The sequence below is a fragment of the Opisthocomus hoazin genome, chromosome 9 (genome assembly GCF_030867145.1).
Source record: "Opisthocomus hoazin isolate bOpiHoa1 chromosome 9, bOpiHoa1.hap1, whole genome shotgun sequence".
Taxonomy (NCBI): Eukaryota; Metazoa; Chordata; class Aves; order Opisthocomiformes; family Opisthocomidae; genus Opisthocomus; species Opisthocomus hoazin.
Window position 1 is genome coordinate 11,608,801 of NC_134422.1, and position 27,981 is coordinate 11,636,781.

Below are 27,981 nucleotides of genomic sequence, written 5' to 3' on the forward strand. Positions count from 1 at the left end.
TCCAGCACAGCAGGGATTTGGCTGAGAATAGCTGACCTCCCGCTCGGATCCGCTTTGCCTGCTGCAGTGGTGCGGCTGCGCGCTGGGCAGGTGGAGGCAAGGCGAGGGATACGATGCTCAGCCGGAATGGTGCCAGAAATGAGGGATATGTCCAAGAGCTGTTCCACGAGGAAGCACAGCAGGTATGTCGGAGAGCCTTTTCCCTTCTCAGTTCAAGTTTCCATCTCCGTGGTCTCTGCACCTCCTCCTGGCCACCTCTGTGGCAGGTGAACAGGACTGAAGTACCAAGACCACCCTTCTTTCTGCTACGCAATCCTGAGGGGCTTTATTTAGAAAGGGAAAGAGGGCACTTGGTTTCCAGAGCTGCGGTGGGAAGGCTACAGTTTCCCTGGAGGTTCAGCTCTCGATTCCAGCAGCTCTGAAATTCACTGGCACCCCGAGTACCAGAGTCCCGTAGCTCTTCCAGAAGCATGGTGCCCTGATCCCCAGGCCTGTTGGAGATGGCTGGCTGTGATGGGTAGGCCATCTTAACCTACTCTGTCAGTCCCAGTTGGTCCAGCCTAGTTTGTCACCTCATCTAAGAGACTTCTCCAGTCCACTGAGGACCCTGCCTGTCTTGGGTGCTTGGCAGGGACAGAAGGAGAAGCACAATGTATAGCTGCAGGCCCTGTAAATGACCCCTTGAGTGGTGGTTTTGGTTCATGTAACGTCATCAGTGGAGTTAATTCGCTGAGGCTGAGAAGGATTCTGCAGCTGCCTATTCTACAAGAACATAAATAGGTTATTGCAGGGAGCCCTCTCTTCCAGGGATCCCATCAGCTCTGCTGCCCCTTCGTCTTAGAGACAACTTGCAGCAAAGCGTGTCTCAGCAGCTCTTGGTGGCCGTCCGTCCCACTGTTGGTGGCTGGCTGTTGCACCGCTTTTGCAGCCTGCCTCTAAAGCACGAGAGGTAGAACCAGAGGCTTTGCTTTCCTCTAGGTATCTCAAACGCAGACCAAGCCCTGGTGGAAGATTCAGCTGTTCGTGTGGGAGCCGGTGCTTTTTGGAACGTGGGATGGCGTCTTCACCTCCTGCATGATCAACATTTTTGGAGTGGTTCTTTTCCTGAGGACAGGATGGCTCGTGGTGAGTGATCCTCCTCATCACCTTACTTCGTACCTCTGTCACCACTCAGGTGTTTTGGATTCTGTAGGCAGTGAGTGGGTTATGTCCTCTCGTATTTTGTAGCATTTCAAAAAGTTTGACTAAAATGGAAAGCTGAAGTGGCCTTTGTAAGCTGTTTCCTCTTTTACCTTGGGGAAAGAAAAACACAACAACCAACCTTGACAGTGAATAGGGACACTCCTGTGTTGTGTTGCTGAGACAAAATAACCACATTTCAGATAAAGCATATTGCCATAGTTACAGCTACTCGCCATCGTCCCAGCACCACTGAAGCAGGTCCCTTAGGAACGCCTCAGTGTTGGAGTCCTCGGTGTCTTGAATGGAGAGGCCTCAGTCAGGTGACACTGTCATCACTGCCAAAGGCTCTTCCACTTGTGGATCCATAGTAGTATCTCACCGAGGGTCAGAGCCTGGAGGAGTGTCCCTGCACCCCTCCTGATGCAGCATGTTGTCTTGTCCCTTAAAATTTCCCCTTAGAAGAAGGAAAGCTCCCCCAGGGATGGGTGGAATTTGGGCTCCACGCAGAGTTCGTATCACAGGCAAGGTGGGCATCTTCCACAAGGAGCAGGAAGACGTTTGCACTCGGTCGAAGATGGCTTCGCTGGAGGCTTGGAGGGGAGCTGCAGTCGTTGCAGTGGAGAAGTCGGGATGATTTTCCTAGCTCCCTCTTCCTCCTGAACTGATTTCCTCCACATGTCCTTTGAAAGCAAGTTACTGATGGAGCAAACACAAATAAAAATAAAGCCGGTAAATAAAAGAAAAACTGAAACAGCTGGAAGCCAGCATAAAAGGGAAGGGAGGAGAAGCTGGGGCTGGCAGAGAGCTCCCCTGGCAGAGGACAGTCGTGTTGAGCTGTTTGCAGAGTCAGGCTTTTGCTAAAATTTCCAGAGCCGGGGCTGGTAAAGCTTTGCAGTTCCAGGGGACCCCAATCTTGCTGAAATGTTCACGCCTATTGTAATGCTGCACTACCCCCTTCCAGCACGCGTGCATAAATAAGCATCAGTGTTTAATGAGGGCATTTTCTTCCCACTTTCTCTGCTTGCTCTTGTTGCTGTGAGTCCAGCCGTCCTCCCTGGTCTTCGTGTTAGCCCTTTCTTCTGTGGGAACCATTGGGTTGCCCATTAACTAGCTGCTGCTGTAGCCTGGTGCCACCAGCACATTCTGGAAAAGCCCAAGGCTACGTGTACGTTTGCCCTTTTTAATTTTTTTAGCTGAAGCGTGTCATATTTAGTAACCCTTTCAACTGGAGGCTAAGCTGTTGAAGAAAACGATCAATTGTCCTTTTGACAAAAGCGCATCGGGCTGTAGAGGGCTGTGGTGCTGACCCAGCCAGCAGCTGCGTTCATAGCAAACCTTGGCTCTGTTTCCCACTGGCCAGATAAAGCCCCTGTCAAAGGCAGCGGGATGCTGAACCAAAATAGGATTTTATGATGATAGCAGCATCCTGGATATGTTTCTGTTGTTTCACAAAAAAGAGAAGAGGAAAAAAACAAAAAATCTGGGGTTTCAACCAAGCCCAAATCTGAGAAGCAGCCGTTTAGTGCTGGTGACAAGCAAACCCCATCAAGGCTAGCCTGACCTCAGGAATGAGCATTGCTGGAGCAAGGTTGGGAAGGAGGGATGTGGACGTGGCCTGTAATATGAGCAAAGGCAGGGGAAGGGAAGCCAGACGTTACCGAAGCGCTGGGCACTGGAGATTTCTGATCGTACAGTTGGAATGGCTGTGCATGGGGCTGAGCGATTTGTCAGCAGGGGAAGGTGGGCTGGAGCACGAGGGAAAACTTTTGACCCTGGAAAATAAATTACAGCCATGTGCGGGAGGATTGGAAGGTCCCGAGCTCCGGAGAGGTGCTGGAATGCTTTTGGAGGTACCAAGCATCTTCTCTTTCTGAAAATCTGACCTAAACAGCAAACTAAACCCCCCAAAACAGGGGTTACGCTGGCCCTTAAAGCTGCCAACAGGGATGTGCAGCTGGGTTTGTTCAGAGGCTTTCGCTCCTCACCCCCAGCGAGACCACGGCTGGTGCAGCATCTCCTCTGAGGAGGGGGCCCTCCCTCCACCCCAAGCAGGAGGGGGCTTTTTGTTGGGACTGAATCCTCTGCACCAAGCTCCCTGAGCGCCGGGAGAGCGAGAGCCACCTCCACGCAGCCTGCATCCTGCAGGTAAGGGCTGGCGGCCCTGGTTTGCGGGAGTGCTCCTCATCTTGAAGCTGTGTTGCCGCTGGGGTTTTGTTCTGTGGCGGCTCACTGTTTGGCAGGGTCAGAGCTTTTCAAGGTAAGTGTTCTGAAAAATTAAAATGTGGGCTTGATGCTGTTAATAAATCAGTTGCTGCAGATCCCAGAGGTTTAATTTTGAAACTGCTTTTTGTTATGAAGGTGGTTTTTTTTTATTTTTTAAGGTATGTCATTGTAAAACCTGCAAATAAGCAGTGATCCCCTCCCCATGGTGGCTGAATCGTTGTTTGACCTCATTCTTTTTAAACCAGAGGACAAAATCAGTGCTTCATGCAGGAGCCCGGTGACAGAGCAGCACCTGCCCATGCAGAGGCCTGTCCAGCCCCAGGATGAGGCAGGTCTTCTTCAAAGGGATGCTAATAGCTACTATAGATTTAGCAATCAGTTATGTTAATTAGACAAGTAAGAGTGTGCCTGCATTTTTCTTTTAATCTGTAATGACTCCAGATTCAATGGTCACTCGTGACTAGAAGCAGATAGGTCCTTCTGTCTCAACAGAGCTGGTGTGAGCTGATCTTTATGTGATTTTTTTTTTTTTTCCCCCTCCATTCCAGGGAAACACTGGCATTGTAATGGGCATGTTCCTGGTGTCCTTTGTCATCCTGGTTGCCCTGGTGACGGTCTTGTCTGGAATTGGGGTGTGTGAGAAGTGCAGCATTGGAAGTGGAGGAGTCTACTCCATGATTTCTACTGTCCTCGGAGGTCAAGTAGGGGGGACTGTTGGCCTCCTTTATATTTTCGGCCAGGTAATTAAAAAAAAGTTATTTAAAGAACATCTAGAAACTTTGCAATGCAGATATTAATCTTGTGCTTCTCTGCTGCAAGAAGTAATGCTCCCGTGTGCTGAACAGTGTGTGAGAGCACCACGGGGAACCCTCAGCCCCGCTCCGCTCCCCAGGAGCCAGCCTGTGGATGGCAATACACCGTCTGGCACGGGTCACAGCGGTGGAGGAACTGGGTGTCTGAACAAGCGAACTGTGCAGGACATGCCCTCCCATCCCAGATTAGCCCCATTGCCAGGACATGCCCTTGCTGGCGAGAGACTGAAATGAAACCAAAGCAGGAGAGGCCACGGTGGCCACCTGAAGCCTGGCGAGTGGCTGTGGGCTGGTGGGTTGGCCTTGGCATGCTCCCCATGACCTTAAGGACCAAGCAAGCATTAGCTGCTTCTCCACGGGAGACTGCAGAAGGGGAGGTGGTACGGGAGGAGAGCTGGGCAGCGGTAAGGGCCACAGCTAATGGACTTCTTGAGTTCCAACACTTGCAGTTCTGGGTTTTCTGAGAGGCCCCAAGGAGCTGTTGTGGCGAAGCACCGAAATGCACAAGCAGTAAACATAAAGAGTGGAAAGTAATCTCTTAAACCTGCAGTAACTTAACCCTCTCCCCCCATAAAGATGTTATGAACAGCGTAAAATGTGGCGAGCAGAGAAGCATTTTTTTTGAGGTTTGTTTTTAACTGACTGGCTTGCAGCATTCTCCAAAAACCCTTAAAAAAGCCCAAACCAAAAATAATCCCCTCTTCTCCTTTCGCTCCAGATTAAAAGCAAGTGTCCGTAAAATACAAACTGAGCGCGGTTACAAGCCAAGATATGGAAATGGGCCACACATGAGAATCCTTCCTGTCATATTTTCCGCTCTCGCTCTCCGAGCAGACCCCGTCTGGGAAAGCAATCAGGTTGCAGCCTGTCCTGAGGGCTGTAAAAGCCGGGCTGCGGCAGCCCCAGCCCCAGCCTAGGCATCCCGCGTGCACGGGGGGCTGCGGGCTGGGGGCTGGCTTAGGAGCGCTCTGCCTGCTCCCGAGAGCCGGCACCTTGCCCTTCTCTTTGGCCGTGCTTTCTGCCCGGCTGCAGGCTGCTGCCCCGCTACGGGATGCTGACGGAGTGCTGTGACCTCCGTCATGAGGCCAGTCCGGCCAGCAATGGGTGTCTTCCCCTTTCCCTGGTCTGACTGGGCAGGTGGGGATGACTGGCCATGCGTTGCTGATGCCCTGGGAGATGAGAGGTGGCTTCCTGCCCTGGGGCTGCTGCGGCGACCGGTTGTGCCTCATCAGCAAGGTTGAGCTGAGACCCAGTTGGGCTTTGCTGTCCTCCTGGGATGCTCCGGAGAAGAGGCTTAATCCGATGGCCCGGAATGGTCCAGCACACTTCTACCAGGTCCTATGGAGACCGACACGTGTTTGATGACACAGCTCTAACCACGAGGCCGGGGTTTGGTGCTCTTCTCTGCAGTCTCCTTTCCTGGAGTAGTTTGCAGTAGGACCTGTCTGTGCAAGCAGAGGTTTTCCAGGGTCCAGCCCTAAAATCCCAAAAGCAAAGATAGTATCAGTGCTTGTCCAGATGTTGAAAAGCGATTACGCTCCTTGCCTAGCAAAGCGTGCAAAAATCATAAAGGACTAATTTGTGCAAGTTTCAGCCTAGAACTTGGTTCTGATTTCAAGACGGGCAGCCGATGGGAAACCAGCCCGTGTCGCGGTGCCGCTGGGGCCCTCGCTGTCGCTGTGTGCGGAGCAGTGGGGGTTTGTGGGCACCTGGCTCCTCCGTTCTGCTGGCGATGCTCGTGGTTCATCAGAGGAGAGGCTTCAAGGAGGCTTGTGGTGTGGAAACCGGAGGAGGCTCTCTCCGCTGTGCTCCCTTTGGAGTGTCCTTGCACATCGCCGTCCTTGGTGTGAGAGGAAAGAGAACTTATTTAGTTAAGAAAACACAACTCCTTTGAAAACTGATGTTGGTCAGGTGCAGGGAGTTGGGGCTGGGTGGTGTTGCTTTCTGCCTACAGGGTTTTCCTCATGTGAGAGGTGAGAACTGCACCTGGTTTTAATGTGTTTGTTGGAGTTAGATTCTGTATAGGGTTTTTTTGGCTTCAGGTCTCAAGTGCAGTTTTTGTGGGTGCCCTAAGCAGAGCTGTGCCAGCGCGGGGTGTTGTCCTCTGTTAGCTCAGGAGGGACCTGTTTTCCGGAGAGAGCACCCATGTAGGACATGCACAGTCCACTCACTGGTGGGGTCGGCCATGCTAAACACAAGTAAACAAGAATCTGTCCACTTGTTTGGGGACTACCTTGCAGAGTCTGAGACTTCTCTGGTGGAGGCATTCATGGTGGGGCTACCAGCAAGGAGAAAGGCAGACTTTCAGGGTGTAGTTCACCTGATCCATGTGAGGTGTCTGCCTGTGATTGAAGTGAATCCTCCAGGATCTCCAAATTGTAGGTGTCCGAGTCTGAACAGGTGAATCCCATGCATCTTGCTTGCTGAAAACCGCGCCTGAACCCGCAGCTCCCAGGAATGGGTCCGGTGGCCCTGAACACCCTCAGTGTCGCGGTGCTGGATCGGTCCAAGGGGGATCTGCGGCGAAGGAGGCGTCTGTGCTGACTCTTGCTGGCTTGCGTTGGGATTTTCTCCCTTCCGCTCACGTAGGAGCTGTGCTGCACATCCCTCCTCCGTGAACGGGGCTAGTGGGGTGGCAGGACCCGAGGTCACGCTGCCTGTGCTGGCGTGCAGCTGTGTGCCCCGACCTGGTTTGCTGAGGATGCCACGGAAAGGTTTGCTGCTGAAATGTCAGCTGGTGGGAGCCTCTGGATAGAAAGGTCCTGGTATTTAGGATTGCTGCCCCGCAGTGGGGTTTGGGGCCTGTGCTGCAGATGTCCCAACCTGCAGGCTCCCAGCCACCCAGGGCAGAGCGCTTGTCCTGCCCTGCAGCAAGGCAAACAAACAACTTTCCGGGGAGCTCAGGGGCCACGGCTTGCACAATGCGCTCTCCTCGAAACTGCCGGCTCCGTTCCAGCAACGAGATGGGGAGCCGGTGAAGCATGAGGCTTGACATCCAAGCTAAACACCAAGTTAAAAATGACCCCTGGGAGGCAATGAAGGGGGAAAGAAACGGCCGTTCTTCAGGCAGGTGTTGAACTGGGACCCTGCGGAGAAATGGAAGAAGGGAAGAAGTTTAGATGTTGACTCGCCCTTTTCTCCCTGAGAGAAACCAGTGTGGAGTATTAGTAGAAGGTAAATTCTAAAGCCAGTGGAGAGTTGCTGGACTGGTGGCTGTAGCGCCCTGCCTCGTCTCTTTGCCCAGCCAGGAGGTACGCTGCCCTGGCAGTGTGCTCTCTTACAGCAGGAAGGTCGAGCCCCTGTAGCCCAGAGTAACCTTAAAGATTGTGTTGTGACAGCAAACATCTGTCTGTCTGAGCAGAGACCACCCAGCGGCGTGGGGGCTGTAGGTGGGGGTCCCTCGTTCTCCTGTGGGGCACTCACCAAGCTCTGTCCTTCAGTGCGTTGCAGGTGCCATGTACATCACTGGCTTTGCGGAGTCCATCGCGGATGTCCTGAGCCTCAGCAACATCTGGGCAGTGCGCGGGATCTCGCTGGCTGTCCTGCTGGGCCTGCTGGGGATCAACCTGGCTGGGGTGAAGTGGATCATCAGGCTCCAGCTCCTGCTGCTCTTCCTGCTGGCTGTCTCGACACTGGACTTTGTCATCGGGTCCTTCACGCACCTTGATCCAGGTAAGACTGGGGGTTCATCACACTGGAGTCAGGAGGCGTTAATCCCCCGGGGTTTTCTCCTTAGGTGTCTTTGTGAAGTTACACATCTGGGCATAGGTGCCAGACATCGTCCCTGTCCTTTTTTACTGGTCTTTTAGAGGCAACCCCATGTTTTGCAAGGCATAAATATTTCCAGAGCACGAGTGAAGATGCCTCACTAATTTGGATGCTGAACCTCAGGAATTGAGCTCTCAATGCGTGCACTTGTTACACTTGTGTTGCACTGGGAGGTTTTCTGACGAGAGAGGGACTGTGTTTGAGGTCACTCTTTGTAGCCTTCTGCTGTCTAACTCCATGTTAAGCGTTGTGCCCACGAACACGGAGGATTGTGAATTTTCATTAAGGAGTTTTTCTCCCCTGAGGCCACTTAGACCCCGGCTGTGGTGAGCCGTGCCACCAGCGCTGGCCCCGGGCTACACACCACTGGATGTGCTGGCCGGGGTCGTGTTGGGAGCTGAGGGGGAAGCTGGATGGGCTGGGGCAGGGGACTGCTGGGATCCGAGGAGCCGTGGGTGCAGGTCTCCCCCATTCACCTTCCCCAGCCTGGCTTCAGCTCCAGAGATTTGGGCTCCCCACCTACAACCCTGCTTGGACCCTGAGCCCCCGTCCCCTCCCTCCATCCTCATCCATGAGAGGTGCTTGCAGGGAAACACATCTCAAGACGTGGTGGAAAGAATCCATGAGTGCCGCAGCGGCCACCCCAGCAATAACGAAGTGTAATTAGCTGAGTAAACAGAAGGTGTCACCTTTTTCTTGGCTTCCCCTGCGTCCAGCAGTACCTCAGGGGGCTGCAAGCGATCTGCTAAACTCGGTTTAGAGGAAAGATCTTCACTGCTGGTTTCGTTAGGATTCAGCTGCGGAGCGGGGCAGCGAGCGGTGTTCGTCGTGCCGATGGGGCGGCTGTCTCTTCCCGCTGCCGTATTGCTTCGTGCTGCCGGTACGGTGTGCGAGGACGGTGGGGTGGGAGCAGAAGCTGCCGCACCAGCAGCTGCCCCCCTTTTGGAGAGAGCCTTGTGGAAGGGCGTTTGCATTTTATATTTAGCATGTAAGAAATACAAACGAAAGCTGGTAAAACTCTCAGCAGACGCTTGCAAATGAGAACGAAGCGAGGATGGTCGTGCTCAGGGCGGTGTGTTTTGTGGAGAAGGCAACTGACCTGCTCCCAACAGCTGCATTTCATGGGAAGCCGTTTTCTAAAGGAAACTGGGAGGGGGGGTTGCCTTTCAGTTGTGCTCAGAGGAGACCTTTAATGTGGACCTTGAGACCTTTCTAATAATAGAGAGAAAACAAATACTCAGGGTGAGACCTTATGATAAGTAAGTGAACATGGGACCAGGAGGAGAGAATTAGAGGAATACAAACATCAGCAGGAAGCATGCCCAAGTTGAGGTCAACGTAGTTGTCTTTGATTTCCTGCACTACCGAGCACTATGTCATTTTCTTCCAACAGAAAATAGAGAAAGGAAGGGAAACGAGGCAGCTGAGCGTTGCAGATGCTGCAGTTTAGACATGGCTGGCTAAAGAGAGGAGGGTTTCCAGTGCGTGGAAGAACATTGGGCTGATGGTGGCCAGATCCAAGCCCCGAACACCAGTACCCCAGAGCAGCACTGCCCGTATGGTGGGACCTGCAGCTGTGAGGCTGGCTGGGCAGAACTGTGAGTTTCTCTGCTTTCACAGTCCGCTTCCATGTGAGAGAACTGTGTCGAGCCCGACTGGAGGGTTGGTTCCTCCCAAGACCTGCATTTCCCCAGAAGGCCTCTGAGTGGTGTGTCAGCACCAACGGTGAGCGCTGGGCTTCAAGAAGCCTCCTCGCTCTGTCTTGCTCACTTTCTGCACGGCATGGATGGATGCTTGTCTCTTGGGTGCGACCGTGCCTGTCAGCAAAGCATCCCTCCTGCGAGGAGGCTGCAGGTGGGACGTGCAGGTGGGAGTGGAGCTCTGTCCTCGAGAGTTGGCTGGTGGCAACGGCGGGGTGCGGTGTGTCTGAGTCCAGCACCCGGGGAGGCATCTGAGACCCCTTTGGGGTGGGCAGTCAACTGATGAGCTCTCCGCAGCCTTCACGTGCCTGCAGGTGTTGTGGCTTTGGTTCTTTGGCTGCTGTGGTGACTGAGATGCGAAGGGCAGCGTGCAGGGAGAGGTTATTTTTGAGGACGGACCTGTGAGCTGGAAAGATTTTAGCTGACATCTTGTCTGGGTTGCTTCCTTGTTTTGTGACAGGTTTATGGGGTTTCAGCTCACAGCCTCAGGTCTCTGAACCTGTGAAATGGGCCTCGTGCAGTAATCCTGCCTTTGCTGCTCCGGCCACGGCAGCCTTCTCCCTCACTTAGCATCTCCAAGCGCTGCGCACATACCAAAGGACTGCGCATCTGCCAAGCAGCAGTTATTTGGATTTAAATAATCTCCAGGAATGCCTGTCCATCTTGAAGGCCTTAAATGACTGCCTTTGTGTGGTTGCGCTGGGTGGAGTCCCCTGCTCTTCTCCCCGCTCCCTCAGCTCACACCCAGGCACACACCACATCGGATATTGTCCAAGCACTCACTCCCTTCCTGTGGTTTGCCTTTATTTTTAGTCTGAGGACCGAGCGTGTTTACACAAAAGGGGGCTTCTCAGCAGGGCTTCCCGCTGCTTTTTCTCCTATTTTTTCCCCCTCCCTCTATTGCCGTAGCTCGCTCCCGCTCCGAGAGCCGGCCGGGCTCCTGCAGCCTGGAGCTGGGGCTGGAGGAGCTGAAGGCTCCAGCAGACGGGGAGAGCTCTGGGTTGCTTGCCCAGATGCTGCCCACCCTACGGAGACTGCAGGCAGGCCTGCCTGCTCCCTGCCTGCTCCCTGCCAGGCGGGCGGTCCCTCTGCCTGGCCCCAAGGGCTTTTGCCTCCAGGGTGGGGTGGGACTGGCTGAATTCTTGGAGTTCATCCTAAATCCTCCCCTTGGCTCCGGCGGGCGCTTCCCCTGGGGAAGAGTCACGGTCCCAGGCTGGGATGGTGGCCAGGGGTGGGTAGCGAGGAGAGGGGCTCCTGTGCTGGCTGTTTTTTTTTGTGCTGTCTGAAAACCAGCCTCGCTGGGCTGTCTCTGGCCACTCACCTTAAAATTCAGTCCCACATCCGGAAACTGAGACCCCCGTGCTCCTTCCTGGGGGTGGAAAACATCCGTATTCCCTCTCCCCCCAGGCACAGCTTACTGTTCTTACCAAACCTAACGCAGGGGAATAGAAATCGGGCAGTGCTCGGCTTCTCACCCCGTAGCCAAGACCCAGCACTTGCTCCGCGGCTGCAGAGCAGCAGTGCAGGGTTTGCTTGGCTTGCGTACGTTTGCATTTTAATTCTGGAGGTCCATACCTCAAAATCAGCCCAAGTTATTTTGGGGGGAGCAGTGAAGGGAAAGGAGGGGATGCTCCTCTCCGTGACCAGCTCCTCAGAACAGTCTGTGAAACTTTTGCCCTCTTCACGTCCCGAACACGAACGAACGCGTCACGAGTCACGGAAAAAGAAGATAAGCCCGCTGTTAATGCCCACTCTTTTATTTTCCTAGCGTATCTCTGCTAATTTTTGTGTAGGGTGACTCCCAAATACTCCCTTTCAATTAGGCGCCTGCTTTCCTGTTTTGGCCGCGGCTCTCAGGTACCCTGTCAAAGCGGGGCGGCCGCGGGACCGTACTGGGGCAGGGCTGGGGTTCAGTTGGTTGTGCTTTGTTGGGGAGGTGAAAGGAATCCCAACACGAGCAAAAGGGGCCTGACAACAGCCTCTTAAATGCCCGGGGGGGGGGAAATAAAAAAAGATTTTGTTGGGAATTCAATAATTGGGTCCCTCTGGGCTGGGGCCCCCTCCATCCTGCAGCAGAGGGTACCACGTCGGGGGGCAGCGTGGAGCCCGGCTGCGTGGGGCTGAGCCCCTCTCATCCCGGGTGGGGAACCCGGCTGGTTCGTTTCTCAGGGACGCGGGGAGGTTTGAAAGGCGCGTCGCTGTCAGGGTGCTGCTGCTTGGGATTACTTTCCACGCAATCCACACCCTCCATGTCACCCGCTTGGGTTTTAGCTTCCCACAGCTGCTCACGCAAAGCCCAGAAAACTCATTTCTCATCCTCAGTTCTTCCTCCAAGGGAGAGTCCTTTGGAAGACTCATCCTCCTCGGGCGTTCTGCGGCCAAACCGGGGTAACTGATGCTCTCCTGTGGGTACCACTGGTGAGGAGCGGTGGGAGATGAGCTTTGACTGGGGCTGCTCCAGCAGACAGGGAAGCTGCAATTGTTGGAGGGATTTATGTATATAAGCACTCTGGTGGTGTGAAGATGCCTCAAACGGTGCCTCGGGGGCTTTGATGGATTGAATTAGTTGAATATATTCCCACATATTTCATATGAAAGTGATCAAAGTGTCCTAATCAGGGGCTTTTGCTTGGCTCTGGGCTGTTTTACTTTATATTTGGGCACGAGGGGTGTGCCCTAGTTTCATAAGAGAGGGTGCAGGAAGGATGTGTGTGTCAGAAGATGATCTGCAGCTAATCCCAGAGGCTTTATCCAGGCTGATTGCTGACTTCCTGGCCTGAGACACATCTGGAAACTGGCATCAAATTCCCAGTAGAAACCACTGAGCGAGCAGCAGCAGAAAAAAAGCCCACTTTGCTACCGAACAAGGTAGACACCGTGGTGAATAAAAGCAGGAGGCTGCTAATACGCTCTTTATTTATTAAAAAACACAGGATTGCTTTCCCCAGGTTTTTCCAATTATAGCGCATTGAATGGCCCTGACATCACTCTTGAGCCCGGGCCAGCCTATTCAACGGTCTGGCGAAGACATTTATTAACTGGTTACCTGCCAATCGTCTGGGCTAGGAGCTGCGGGACAGATGTGTTTTGAAAAGTGATAACATTGTTAGGGGCCTTATTTAGATAGTGAGAGAAAAGCAACACCACTCTGCTCAGACTCTCTGAAGTAGGTATTTAAAGCAGTTTATTAAAAAAAAAAAAAAAAAAAAAATTAGACTGAGCTGTAACTTTGCTCCGTGGTTCCCCTCTGCCACCCTGTTTGCATGTAGGTTTTCACAGTGTTTCCTCGCTGGAGGACAGCCGGCAGTAGGACTTTGTGGGGGAGCAATGGTCTCGCCTGCTGGCAGATGCTCGGGGTGTCAGCGCAGCTGCTGCTCGCTGGCGGCTGGGGCTGGCATCCCTGTGCCCCTGCTCCGTCGAGGCCAGGCGGGATTTCTGAGCCCACCGCCCTGAAGCATCTCCCCAGAGGCGGGTAAGGAAGAGGAGGGGAGAGCTCAGGATGCCACATGCATCTAACCTGCTCCGAAAAATTTCCAGTGGTGGATCCTCCACTACACCTGTGGGGACCTTGCTCTAGTCATAGGAAGCTGAGGCTAACCCTCCCTTTCTGTAAGCAAAACCCACCGCTCTGGAGGTCATGGGGACCAGCTGATGTCCTTCCTTTCTGCATTAAACCACCTTCCTTGGGAAGACCTCTTGTGCTCCTCCTCTGTCTTCTCTTCTCCAGGTTGTGCCATGTGAGAAGTGTTGGGCATGGGAGCGAGCTGCCCTCTGCCGCGTGCTTCCGAGGAGGTGGAGGGTCCTGGCCTTGTATGATGCCCTAAAACGTGCCACTGCATGGTGTCGTTGGGGCTGGGCTGGCCCCGGTCTCTCCCTGGAGCAGGAGAGCGTTTGCTGAGGTAGTTACAGGTTTACCCTTGCTGAATAGGTAATACTGCTCCTGATTTATGCGGAAGGTTTTGTACATGGTTGGTTTAACCTTTAATTTCTCCGCTGTTTCCCTGTGAGGTGGTGCTAAGCTCGTCTTCCTAGAGCTTGTACATAAATCCTGAAATACCTCAGCTGGCTTTGTCCCCTGCTAGACGCTGCCTTCACGTGGGCTTTCCCCACCCACTCCCCCCATGAAGCCTCCCGTGCCGGCTCTCCATTTAGCAGCAACTTGTTTAATGCTAGAGACCTAATAAAGCTGACTGGCTCAAGGAAGATGTATATCATCCCATAATCTCTCCATCTCTCCGCGTTGCTGTCTTGGAACGGGACAGCCTTATTTAATTGCACTGGTGATTTTTTCCCCCCCCTGCTTTTTTTGGTGTCACTACATAATTGTTTTCAAATGACGGAGATATTTTACCTCCTCTTTTTTATTCCCCCGGTGTTTAATTCCAGTCACAGTTCAGCTGTGCCCTGGATGAGCTTTCCTTATTTAGTGGTTTAATTTATGAACATAATTTCTACATGTTAGATTTTTTTTCTCCAACCGCTTCACTTCTAGTTTGCATTCCTCTGCTAGGGTAAAGAGAAGACTTTGTGTGGGACAGGAGTCCTTATCTGCTGCTCGTCATCTTCTCTGCTGGCTTATGTTAACAATTTTTGGCCTTTTTTGGCTGTAGGTAAGAGATTTAGCCTGATTGTGCCTTTGGGGGCCTGGATGATGGGCTGGTGGTTTTTGGTGGTTTTGTTTTCTACTCGAAGAGGAAATGCATTGGTTGAAAAATGTGATTGTGGTAGGGAAAATGTATTCTCTGATTTAAACTGAGTTCAATTAATAGTTTCAAACAAACAAACAAAATCCTTTTAGGTGACATGTTGCTCAACCTTTCCAAAATCAAACACTGTTTGATTTCCAGTTTGATTTGCAGTCTGAAACTAGACTTGAAGCTGTAGCTGTGTTTTGTATAGAGGATGGAGGAACAGGTTGACCAGAGAAGCTGTGGATGCCCCTCCCTGGCAGTGTTTGATGCCAGGTTGGACGGGACTCTGAGCAGCCTGGTCTAGTGGAAGGTGTCCCTGTCCATGGCAGGGGGGTTGGAACTAGATCATCTATAAGGTCCCTTCCAACCCAGACCATTCTGTGACTCTATGATAATGAAAACCTCCCCAAAATAAGATCAAACTATCATTTTGGACACAGAATCAAAAAAATCAACAAACAGAATAGTTTTCTTTTGAAACACCATTGTCATCTGCGTAATATATCCGTAACTTGGAAGTACAGGATGCTCTAGTCATGAGTATGGCAGAACACTCTGTAGCCCATGGCAGAAGACTCTGTAGCCCATGGCAAGGGCCGGTGGATTATGCTACATTTTGGTCAACTGCTTTCTTTTGAAAGATGGGGGTTTGATTGACAGGGATTGGGCTTTGTGCCGAGCAATACACGGAGTAGCTCTGAGTTAGAAAGGAGGTAGCTCCAACAAGCCTGAAGGATATGTGTCATTGCCGGTGCCACTCGAATGCTGTTCATTTTCCTTCAATTATTGTGCCTTGACTCATCCTAAATTTTGATTTCTCAAGGCTGGAGTTTTCAGTCGGAGAAGTTCTGCAGAGCCTCCCACAACCAGGGACTCTGGGCATGACTTCCAAGAAATACCACTCTATAATTAATAATAATATCCCATTGATGCAAGCTATTTTCCTAGAAAAAGGGTGAAGCAAGGGGTGTTTTACTTCTTGTAAATGAATAAAACCATTTCTACTGGCTGGTTTGAATACTGCTGAGCAAGCCAGGTAGTGGATACCACATTAAAAAAAAAACAGTAATGGAAGGATTTTATGTATTACGGCAAGTCTGGTGCTTAGCATTAAATAATATAAAGCATAAATGGACTTTATGAAGTTGAAATGCCCGTGTTAAAATCTCTTCCTGTTTTCTCCTAACCAAAATTTCAGATTTTCCACCTGCAGAAAATATCCATTTTTTTGATTCTTTGCAAAAAATAATTAAAACCCACCAACCTGTATAGACAGAATAAGTGCCAAAGGGCTCTACTAGCTACTTCCACAGGCACATTCCTGAGTTCTCCTTTCTTTAAGCAGTGCTGAGGCACGAGGCTTTCATGATGAGGAGCTGCCTGTGTGGGCACTTTCGGGCTCTGCTTGTCCTTGTGTATACACCAGTAGTTTTTCAGTTCTCCATCTTCCCAAGAAGCTGAGATGGAGATAAAGCAAGCTCACCGGGAATTGGGAAGAAACTACCATTTCCTCCCACCCAGCCCAGTCGGCAGGAGCCACGATGTGGCTGGTGAGACCTTGGGGGGAGCACAGGCAGCTTCACGATCCGAGAGAGGGGACAGCATCCCACAAGTGGAAATTGTCCCATTAGCTAAATACCAACGTCAGAGACAGATTTAAGCAGCTCCCTTTGTTTATTTTGCCTTTTGTGCTATTTTTAGCTGTTGGCCAGGACCCCTTATGGCAGGTCTGTTGGCTTTAGGGAGAGGAGGATGCTTGTGATTGATGACTCTCGTGGCTGGGGTGCTCTGAGGCCCCTGGACCGTGAGGAGTTTGGGGTGGGATGTGAGTGCCCTTACCAGGGGTCAGCCACCCCCAAGGCTTGAGTCCCCTTCTCAGGGTCTCCAAGCCTGATGAGGATGTGAATACTTGGGTCTGCCATGTATGCAAAGGGCTGATGGTCCCTGAGCGGGTGTTTTGCAGTTTTCCTCAAACAGATTATCCCCCAGCACTTCTGCTGTAGGCTTTCTTGCTTGCTCGAGGGTTTTCAGTGCACAAATCTCATGCTCCTCCATGCCTCCCATAACACGGCAGACCATTGCACCAACCAGTGTTAAACTTCTTTCCAAGAGCATTCTGCGGCAGGCCAGGCTGCAGGGCACGCTGCCGAAACCCTGAGCAACTTGAGAAGACGTCGCCTGTGTCCGGAGGCTTCGGAGAAGAGCAAGATGGGAAAACAGACAGTGAGTGCTTCCCCTTGACAGTGCTGCCAGGCTCCGTGCCTGCTAATTTGCCTGCTCAACTGAGAAATATTTATGCACGGGGATGATTCATCACCCTGCAGCAAGGTTGCTGGCAGCCGTCGGCGTGATGCCTGTCTCCGTGCCGGTCCTCGAAGCGTGACCTAAGTATCCTCTTTTCGTCCCCGCCGGAGGTGGCCAGGCAGGTGCGGTGGAGAGTGGTTTTCGGGAGAGGGTTAATGGTGGGATCCCTTGGAGCTCGTGGCGGCAGGAAGCCGTATTGTGTGTTGACTTTAAACAGGAGGTTTGGGAGATCAGCTCTGGAGCAGAAAACAGGGGCTGGGGAGGAACAAACACTCGCTGCTTCAGAAGGGCGGTGATTTCCTTTCGGGTAAACACGTCATTAATCTCAGGGAGCACATTCTTTTCCATCAGAAGATAAGGGATTCGAGTTGCCTTTCTCAGGGCTTGGCCTTTTTGGATTGTTTTAACTGTGGCTTTTACTCCTTCAATTACAGACTTTACATAATCTCTCATTTTGGGTTTGCCGGGCTTATTATGGGTGCAGAGAAAGTCTTGGGCAAGGGAACTCCTTTCCTTCTTTCTTTAAAATTGCTCTGATTCTTCACCCCTCCGCCGCTGTCTTGCCAAATTTTTTTTTTCACTAAAACCTGTCTGGTTTTTGCTACTTGCAGCTCTGACGAATTTGAAACGTAAGTGTGCTGTTTGTCCTAATCTATGAAACCATCTCCCCGATGCTAATGATACAATAGGAGCGTGTTTGTTCACCACAAGTGGAAAAATAGCAATGGGCGCCTCTCCCTGCCCTGGGCAGCCTCTTGCTGCTCAGCTTTGGTTTGGTATTTTTGAGGATGCCGCTTGCCTTGGCCAGAGAGGCGTGGGCTGATGCCAGCTAGGGCACCCAGTACTTCATTTTTGGCTGGCACCATCCTGCTGCGTGGGGAGGTGGCAGCAGCAGAGCTGCTGCTTTCATTCCTGCTGCCTGTGGCCCAGGGTCTGCGACTGTTCTGAGCTCTTTTGGTAGTGAGTGTGTTTAACTGGGACTTAGGGTTGAAATTACAGGGGGAATTTAGTCCCTTCTGGCTCTTACCTCCTCTTCTTCCCCGTACTTTGTGCTTGGGCTGCCAGCAGTGGCGTGGGTCGGGGCAGAGCAGGAGCTGGGGAGCTCCCACGTCGCCCATGGCTGGGTGCCCCGGCAGCTCGAGGCGATGCTCTGCAGTCTTTCTGCGCTGATCTGTCAGTGGGGCCACGTGCCGCTGTGTTAATTGCGCAATAGCTGCATTTTTATCACTGCATAATTGTTGACCTGCATGTGTTCAGCATAAAAATTCCTCTCTATTTTTTCCCCCGCCTAGTTTAAGACTCCCAAAGCAGAAACACTGAGGCTGTGGGAGCTGTCAGCAGGTAGGACGTGGTGGCCCTGAGGGCTGAGATGAACGCAAGGCATGATGTTGTTTGTGACATACGGAGGGTGAATCTGCAGGGACAGCTGTCAGAAGTCTTCTGTTTGCTCTTCTCTGTTGGGGCTGAGCTGCACGTGCCCCATCCCCAGCTACGGAGCTGTGCTGCTGGCCGCAAGTCCTGCATGGAGCAGATGTGCTCCTGGCTTGTAGGAAACGTGCAGATCTGGTCCACGCTGATCCACGCTGACTCACGTGGCACATGTGTTGCACTGAGGCTGCAGAAAAGGGCAACCTGGGTTTGGTGAATGTGGTCCCCTGGGCAGATGAGTCCAGCGGTAGCTGTCAGGAGGCAGTGGCATCGATCTCTTCAGTCCATCCGATACACCTCCAGCTCAGCTCCCCTGCAGCTCTTCTCTTTTCCTTCTGTTTCTTCCCAGTCTTCCAGCTAGAACTTGTATTTCCAAAAGTGAAGCAGGAGATGTCCTGGAAGATGTTAGAACATTTTTGTATCCCCATATCAGTTCAGCAAAGGTTATGTTTATTCTCTCTACCTGCCAGCGCGGCTCTGCCTCGTAACGGGCTTCGCTTTTGTGACTCACCGGTTCCCCGTCTCGTAGAGGACTGGGACTTTCCAGTGAAAATCCGTTCGTGCATCTCACAGGCCGTGTGTCAGCCCACAGCAAGTTGAGCAGTGGACTGGTGGCATGGAAAATCCACCATACTGTCCTCTGTCCACCTCCATGCTGCTTCCCACTCACTGTTTTCCTTCCCAATCCTCCCACGTTTTTCTCATACAACTCTGCCTCCACCTGCCCCGTACCAGGCTGACAGCTGTAGGGCAACGCCTGGGAATAGCGATAGTAGTGTTGGGCTCGCCTGGGGAAAAGTACCAGGAGGGCCTCGGGAGCTGGAGCTGGGCAGTTGCAAAGGCACAGCAGCAGAAGCGGGGTGGCCTTGGAAGAGCATTGGAAATGTGATTGTTAATGTTGGTGTGAAGCAAGCCCAAACACAGGAAGCCGAGCATGTGCACGGAGGGATGCAGAGGGATGGGGCCCGTGACTGCACTGCTCTGATTGATTGATTTATTTTCTTTTTTTTTAAATTTTTTTGGGAAAGGTGATTGAAGTGTGATTCATGACCCTGGTGCGCTCTTCATGCCTCTCTGGTGCCAATCCACCGTTTGTGTGCTGCGTGGCGTTGCTGGGCTGTGGTTGTGGTCAGCTGGACCCACATCGTTCTCCGGCTCACGCGAGTACCCCCTTCACTGGGGAAGCCCGGAGCCATCCGGAGCGTGGCTGCGTCGGTGCAGGGCATCGTTCAGAGCTGTTGCATCGGAGCCTGTGCTGCTTGTTGCCTCAAATTAAATTTCAGCATTTGCATAGCGTGGGGGGAACACAAAGATGAAAAGATTGTGGGGTCTGGACAACATTCACGGCCTTGCATCCATCTCTTCACATCCACAGTTTCTATATGGATGGTTAATCCTGTATGTCTGCGATTGCATGCTGAGATGCTGAAAAACCTATGGCTGGTGGTGGTTTGCATCAAAATGTTCCTTGATTAAAGCCAGGCATGCCCAACTTCCCCTTGATGAGCGTAGATGCTGTTCTTGTGTGATAGGCTATGGGTGGTAAATATATTTTGGTGAGTTTGGTGACCACCAGACCATCCATGGATGAACTTCTCCTGTAGGCAGGGAAAGAATAGTATTGCAAGGGCTTTTGGAGAGAGAATTTCACTCCTTCCCTGCTGTAGAGCACTTTGACCTGTGTAGAATTTAATTTGGCTTAGGCCACCTAACAGTCATCTGATAGACCACAACTCCTGAGAGTTACCAACCTGACAGGGCTTGACTTGCCCACTGGGGAGTTCACAGCTCAGAAATCCTGGGCTTGTATGTTGCCTTTGGCTAAGAGTTTGGAGGAGGAAAACGCGAGCATGTGGCTGGTGAGGAGTGAAACTTTATCTTACTGCAGAGGTGTGTGTTCAGGTGAGGATAACAGCTGTGGGACCAGGCTGCAAGAACCATTCCTGTTTTCTCCACACTGGTGTGCATGTGTATCTCCAGTACCTGCATCAGGACCTTGCTCCCGGTGTGCACTTGGACTGGTGTCCAAGGGGAACAACTGGGTTTTGGAGCTTATAACAGAAGGGTTTAGAGAAGTGTCATGGTTTAACCCAGCAGCTGGCAACTAAGCACCAGACAGCCGCTCGCTCAGCCCTCCTCTTCCCCCCCAGTGGGATGAGGAGGAGAAATGGACAAAAGGGGGAACTCGTGCGTTGAGATAAATACAGTTTAATAAGGCAACAAAGGAAAAATACTAATAATTATACTAATAATAGTAGTGATAATAATAATGATAATAATGAATATACAAAACAAGCTATATACAACTTTTCTCACCACCCAACGACTGATTTGCAGCCCCAAAAAAAGTTCGAACTCCCAGCCAAGAGAGGATTCAAACTCATGGAAACAAGAAAAGCAGAGAGATCCCTGCCCCCCGTCCAACCCCCGTTCACAAGCTGAGCATGGTGTCTGTGGTATGGATATTTCCATGGGCCAGCTTGGGGCTCTGTCTGGCTGTGCTCCCTCCCAGCTCCTGCACACCTGCTCATTAGCTGAACGTGAGAAACTGGGAAAAAGTCCTTGATTTCTTAGCAACAACTGAAAACATCAGCGTTATCAACATTCTTCTCCTACTAAAGTGAAAACACAGCAGCTACTGGGAGGAAATTTAACTCTGTCCCAGCTGAAACCAGGGCAAGATGGAAGACGAAATGGGAAGAGAGAGAGGAGATAATTATGCCAAGGATATATAATTACTCTTTGTCTCTCTGTGTCTTACATCACACAAGATCTTGAAAATGCTGGGGTCAGACCTGGGAAATGTGCTGCAAGACAAACACTTCCAGCTGTTCCTCTGAAAGCAAATCTCAGCAAGTACCTTCCAGGCGGGAATGTGTGGGCTTACCCATTTAGGAAAAGAAAAAAATGTCACCATTTCGAGCCTTCAGCATTCACCTTTGTAATTAAAATCTCTAATCACAAGCAGAGCACAGTGACCGTCTTCTGGGAGCTGTTTCTTAAGGTGGTTTTCCATTTTTGCGTTATTTAGCCCCTGTCTTGGTGCCAGGGTTTACTTAACCTTAAGCTTGTGAACAGGCTTATTGAATTTGGCCAAGATTTGACTAATCTGTAACGAGCTCCAGGTTGCCTGGAACTTGGCAGCGCTGTTGTCCTCTGTGCCATTGCATAATGGCCTGACCCCGCGTAACCACGGCTTCGCCTCGCGCCCCTTCTCCAAACTCCGTGAGCCCTGCTCCAAAAGCCCGGGCTTCATGGAGGGGGCACCCTGCTTAGGTGGGTCCCAAGCCCCGAAAACCCCCTCGGCTGCTTTCAGCCTCTTCCACGGGGAGAGAGGTGAGAGAAAGTGCAAGGAAAGCTCAAACATAGAAACTAACTGGGGCAGAGGGGGGATGCAGTGGTGGCAACCAGGTGAAGGCTGGTGCCTCCTCCCAAGCATCCGTGGTGGCCAGGGGGACATGAGAACCCTGGTCATCTTCCTCCTCCTGTGCCTGCATAGGGCTGATGTGCAGCCCCCTGTGGTCCCCTGCGCTTGTGAATGGAGGATGCTCATTCTGGAAGCTCTTCCATTTGATATTTGCTAGGTGGTTTTTTATTGTTTATTACGTTCTTTTAATAAGGGCAACTGGAAGGACTTAGTCTGTCAAAAATCACGGGAATATTTCAGATATTGCTCTAAGTCAATTTTTTTCCCTGTTGTTTATTTACTTCAGCTCAGCCACTTGAGAAACCCATTATTTGCCTGCTTCTTACGGAGTATCTAATGATGAAAATAAATTGTTACTGCTCTTTATTGTGCATTTGCAGTAAGGCTGACATGGCACAGAGAAGGAACAGGATTCTTTTCTTTCTAGCATGACACTGGGAAGCTTGCTTATAGCACTTCAGCTCCAGCCCTCTGCAAGCCAGCCGAGAGCAAGATCATTAAAGGCAGGATTTAGAGGCTGTGGGGTTGCATAAATTAATTGAGAGCAAAATTTGTGAGACAAGCATTTTGTAAGGAGTGAGGAAGGAGGAATCTGGCTTGGATCTCATGTGCGCAGCAGTAAGCTGGAGGAAAAGATCCTCTTACACCAAAAAAAAAGAAAAAAAAATTAATAGAATGATCTTGCCTTGTTTGGAGATCTGAGAGCCAAATATAGACCCTATCGCGTTTCCTTCCCTCCTCCTTCCGAAGCTCGTCCTTTTGAAGTGCACTTTCAATGGGATGTGGATAATTGACTCTGTGAACAACCGACTGAGTGCTCTGTTGGTTTAACCGATTGGTCTCAGTTGCTGATTCCTGTTTTGTTTTGGATGATTTTCAGCCCAATTGCCCCGTCAGCTACAATTAGTCCCATTAATGTGACAGCTGAAAGGTCACAGATGACTCTCACCGGTCGCAGGCGTGAGGGCAGCCAGGAGATGCTCCCAGTGTGTTGTTCTCAGCTCCGTGGTCGTGTGCTGGTAGCTTGCTTAAATTGATGGCGATTGCAAATCCCGGTGTAAAATCGATCAAAAGGGACATGAGGTTTGCTTCGCAGGAGGGTGATTGACTGAAAAATGAGGTTGCAATTACAAGTTACATTTGGATGAACTTTTCTTTAGTTAGACAAGAAAGCTGCTGGTTCTATATACAGGGGAAATGTGGAATGGCTGCGCTTCCTCTCGCCTGGCAGAGCCACGAGGGAAGGAAGCAGAGGTGGGATAGAGTCCGAGCTGCATCCCGTGGCTCTTCCAACAAATCCACGGCTGTCGTTTTCTGTGGTTCCAGTGACATCTGCCACGGTTTTGGGCTTTGTTGCTTCCACCCAGGATTTACACTTCTTAGGGGAATGAAGTAGGAAAGGGAACAGCAGATGGGTGGATGGGGACCGCAAGGGATTGTTTGGGTTCTGAAGATTAATAGGGGTCAGATGCATGCAGGTGCAGGTCAGACGTCAGACTCATGGGTAGTGCACTTGGCCTTCTGTGTGAGAAAGGAGACATAAGGCACCCAAAGTGCCTGCATTGCCCATCGTTAAATTGTATGGCCCCAAAACCTGGTTGGAAGACCCTGGTTCGCTTGCAAAGCAGGACACTGTGCCTGGTGAGGTTCTGCAAGGGTCTGGTTTTGGTTTGGTGTGATATGGTATTTCCCTTAACTGCCTGGGTGATGGAAAAGAGAATATGCAGATTGAGTTTGCAGATGAACCCCAGCCAGGAAGGGCTCGTAGCAGCCTGGCTGAGAGGGTCAGACTTCTAGATGACCTTGCACAAGCTGGGAAAGTGTGTGAAAAGGACGATTTGTGGTTTGATGAAGACAAACATAAAGTTTTACAGCCTGGCAGAAACCACTGACTGCACCAGTGCGGGATGGGGACTGTTTCCAGTGGGTGAAAGGATGCTGTTAAAAAAAGCAAATATCTTATGGATTAGGCAAGAAATAGCATCATGAGCTTCAAACGGGGTGATTTTGGTTAGACAGTAGGGGAAACCTAAATGATAAAGACAGGAAAATACAGGAGTAAACCATAAGGAGATGCTAGGGTCCACCTCACAGGAGATTTTTAAGAATCGGTGGAGCAAACTTTTGTCAAGAGTGACAGATATATTTGATGATGCTGCTGCAAAGTACAGGTTGGAGAAGGTCTGCAGGTCTCCTTGGGGTGAGATGAATATTTTGCCCACTGCTTTTGTTTTACTAATGCAACATAAACATTTCTATGAGGAGCACGTACTCTGTGAAAAATCCTTTGGCCAGGGACTGAAATTTTCCTTGAGCGGTTTGGTGGGAGCGTTGCAGTCAGCCCATGTGCCATACCGTCGTGGACACAAATTCCAGTTCAAGGAGCTCTGGTCTGGTCTTGTGGGACCATACAGCCTATACAAATCCCCACTTTATTTCTCCAGAATCTGCACTTTCTGCAGGCATCCATGAGGTCCAGAGGTCAGTGTGTTGCACTGAGCTTGTTGCCTTGAAATCTTGTCTGGGACTTGTTCCTAGTGAAGATAGCTGGTGCTTTTAAAAAGCCTAGCAGCAGGAGACCTCTTCTATCAGTGTGTTTCCACCCATGTTTGGGCAACACAATGAATGCAGATGTAATAGGAAACTTTTGATTATCTATAGGATTTTTCTGTGGCAACTTCAAAGCTCTGTGGTTAGTTATATGCTGAGACTTTAAATGGATACGTCTTGCGTTCAGAACTCTGATTTAATTTTCCGGTTCAATCTATTGTCCAAACATCATTAATGTTGTCTTTGAGGCATGGGACAGCTTTGATGGAGTCTTTTTTTAATTTCTGGCCATCACTCCCTGCAGCCGTAAACAACATCCTGCCTGCTAATGAGAAAATTCAAGTTATTGCAGTCACATGTCTTGTGGAAATAGATTGTAGTGGCAGGAGAAGAAAAGGAACCAACCTTGCTCACCTCCCACCCCCAGCTGGCACAAGCATTTGGAGTACTGACAGGGAGGAGAAGTTTCCACAGATTACGATACTCCATTAAAGAGTATGTTGCCTGTTGAAAATGAAATTATTAATTTCATAAACATATCATTAATTCCTTAACCTGCTTTTATGAGTTATCTCTTCTGCCTATAAGCATCTAAAACCTTTCCTAATTAATGCCCTGCTGGCACATCAGCTGTCCGGCTCAACTATTCCTAGCAAATCCAGGTTTGTGGATCAATTTGGCCTATCCTTCCAGCGTGAAGTGATGGAGCGGGATTCTCTGTTATATACGCAGTGAAGCAGTTGTGTGATGGTGGTATCCTACCCAGTGCCTTGCCCTCTCTCCCACCTTCTGTAAAACTTTTTGTTTGGAAAGCAAAACTTGTGTGTATGACCTTGGAAAGACTTGGCAGAACTCGCTGTGGGGAGCGTGGCACAGCCCAGGGTCTCAGCATTTGCTCCCCATTGCGCTGTGATAAACATCTGTAGAAGATCTGGGCGGGGGGTGGCTGGTCGTGGTGCACAGCCCCATGTTTAGACCTGGTTTGGAGATGGTAACGCAGCGACGGAGAGCAGTGACGTCGGTAGGGTAAGTGCACGACACGGCAGTGGGCGGTTTTGCAGCACCTTATCCCTTCAGTGGGAAACCCATCTTGTAGGGGAGAGCCCACCCAGCCACAAACTGGCTTTATTGGCTCTGGGCTCATTGGCAACCAGGGTATAAATTGGGTATGTTGGTAGCAGCTTCACAGCTTGGGCACATCTCAGGTCTCGTCTGTGCTGGAGCTTGAGTGGCAGAAATGTGGAACCGGGATACGGTGTGAGGGCTTGCTCAGGGATGCGGTTGTCTTATGGCAGCATAATTTTGCTCTATTTGGAAAGAGAGTCAAAGTAGCATGGATAAATAAGTACAATTATTAGCTGATCCCTGCAGCCGGTTTTCCTCCATGGACAGGTTTTATGGGAAGATGTCCTGCTTGCTCGCAGACAGGACTGGACACAATTTGTGTTCTGGCTTGGCGAGAGCCGCCCAACCCGGTGGTGCCTCTCCATGTGCAGGCCCTGGCATTGGCACCCTCATAACCACACTGACCTCTTCTCTGCCTTCTCCCACCACCAAATAAGTTGACATTAATCCTTTCAAACTATCCCTGGAAGCAGCCGCTGCTGTTGCACGTGTTTAGAGGATGGGTGGTCGCCGAGAGCAGGCTGGAGGGTCTCCTGCAGTCCCCGTGGTTTCTGAGGTTCTCCTCTTGCCCTCCATGTCTTTGCAGAGAACGGCTTCGTCGGTTACTCCGAAGAGCTTATGTTCAACAACACGCTGCCGGACTACAGCCAGGGGGAGTCCTTCTTCACTGTTTTTGGAGTGTTTTTCCCAGCTGCCACAGGTACACTTAAGTTTTGTCCTCCTCCTCTTTTCCTCCACGGTCACGTCTTGGAGACGAGCAGAAGCAAAGGGGGTTCCGCTGGGCTGCAAGGTGAACGGGACCATACTCAGCTGTAGCAGACTCGTGTGGTTGATTCAACATGTTCATGCTTTCCTTCATCATCTCAAGTTTTGCACATGCCTGTCCTGTTCACTTGAATGTGCTCTTCTGTCTCTCTGTGGTGAGAAACTGCTGGTCAACTATACGGGTTGACGTGCTGGTGTAAATCCCTCCCTGCCAAGGACAAGGCCCAGGCACTGATCTTGGCAAGTGCTGTCAGGTCACAAGGTATCAAGCCTTTTTAAAAGTGCCAATCATGATTTATCGTATTAGATAAGCCTTATGACTTGATTGCACTGGGAAGGTGGGAAGAGCACAGGAGGGCTTTCCCTCCATCCTTACCACAGGCGGGTGGCCAAGCTGGGCTCGTGCCATTGCTCACGATGCTGACCCGCCACTCTCTGCATGGCATCACAGATCCATCTTTGCGTGTCAGCAGAGCTCACGTTTATGAGCTTAATTGGATGCTTTGATATTGTTCATCCCCTTACATTACCAGGAAGGTCCTTGTCCCCTTTCCAAAGCTGGCAGTCTCTAGTGGGAATGAAATGACTGTCAATTGGAGTTACAATACCTTTTGTTGATGCTGTTTTTTTTAAGCTATAAAAAGTACCGATTATAAGCAGTTTCCATAGCGATGAATCCTTGGATTACAGAAGGAATTCTCAGAGGATTAGCTCTAAGCAGCTCACTGGAAGTTGTTTGCAGAATTGCTGCACTACAGGGAGACAAACTAAAGGGTTTTGTGAAACAGGTGGGACCGGAGGAATGATCTGCTAGCAGAATAAGTCACTTTGTCAGGTGCACCTAGTGCAGGACTTCAAATTTTCATTTAAAGTCCTCTCTCCCAGCTTATCAGGCAGGCTTTTGCCTCCATGTAGACTTCCTGCTGGAAAACTCACCTGCCTGAACTATCAGCACCGTGGAGAAGTTGGCTTCCGCCCTCTTTTTTGTCATTCTACCTGGCCCAAGCGAGTCCCCTGGCCAAGGAAAGAGACTTTCCCCATGAGCCCTGCCTCTGATGCAGGAAAACATTTTTTTCCAGCTCCCCGATTATAGAAGAAGGAATGGTTATGACAAAGCTGTGCAGAAAGTTACCATGATTAGCCACTTTAAATGGTTCTTCATTGCTGCTAATGCTTGGCTGCTAGGAAGAATGCCAAAGCTAATAGATATCATTTATTTAAAGCCCTGGCAACCTGTTGCTTTGTTAGTTAGCAGTAGTAATACCAGTAGTAATGTTAAGCAGAAAATTCAGTTTGGGCTGATGTGTAATTACTTTGGTTGCTGCACAGCTTTTTCATGCGTTCTTTTTAATTGCTTTGTTATTTACAGGATATAAATTATTCCTTCAGAGTAGCGGTGCCAGTGGTACCATATAGCATCGCTATTGCTCCTGTTATTGCTGTTTGTAGCACTGCGGAGTTCAGGAGCCTCAGAAAACACAGGGCTGGGTTCGGTGCTCTACATGGAAGAACTTGTGATCTGATGAAGAAATTTGTAGGGTGGGAGTCAAGACTTCTCAGATCACAAACGGGGAGCCCAGTACAACTTCAGAAGTGCTGGGAATAAATCTTATGTCTCCTAGGGCTGGGGCAATGAGTGAGGGCTTGTTCCCCAAACCTGCCCCACGCTGGGGATGCGATGTCGGGGCTGCAGAGGGGACCCTGTGTTTCTCGGGGTCCCGCTTGCCAGAGCAGAGCCACTTCCCACCGCGTTGCGGGTGCTGCCTGGACACAGCCCAAGCTCGCCAGCAGGACAGGCAGTTGGCGAGGTTGGAGATGACATTTCAGGGACGGGTTTGTCGGCGGCATTAATAGCAGGCTGGAGAGATGCGATAGCACTGCCAGCGCTCCGATGCGGGGCAGGCAGCCTGACGCAGATGGTGAGCGAGTGGCATCATCAGTCCCCAGCAACTCCACGTGAAAAGGAGTGGCAGGGATGCCCAAACGTCAGTCCCAGGCTGTCCCCT

At 50.9% G+C, this 27,981-nt stretch overlaps 1 protein-coding gene across 1 annotated transcript in view; it reads left to right on the forward strand.

Moving 5' to 3' along the window:
* The window catches only part of SLC12A8 (solute carrier family 12 member 8), a 52,126-nt gene continuing 24,145 nt past the window's right edge, over nt 1-27,981 (forward strand). Inside the window, exons 1-5 of the mRNA XM_009944227.2 lie at nt 1-182; nt 979-1,125; nt 3,954-4,145; nt 7,658-7,889; nt 25,797-25,910. Coding sequence (XP_009942529.1) covers nt 114-182; nt 979-1,125; nt 3,954-4,145; nt 7,658-7,889; nt 25,797-25,910 — 754 coding nt within the window. The 5' untranslated portion in view covers nt 1-113. The remainder of the gene's footprint in view (nt 183-978; nt 1,126-3,953; nt 4,146-7,657; nt 7,890-25,796; nt 25,911-27,981) is intronic.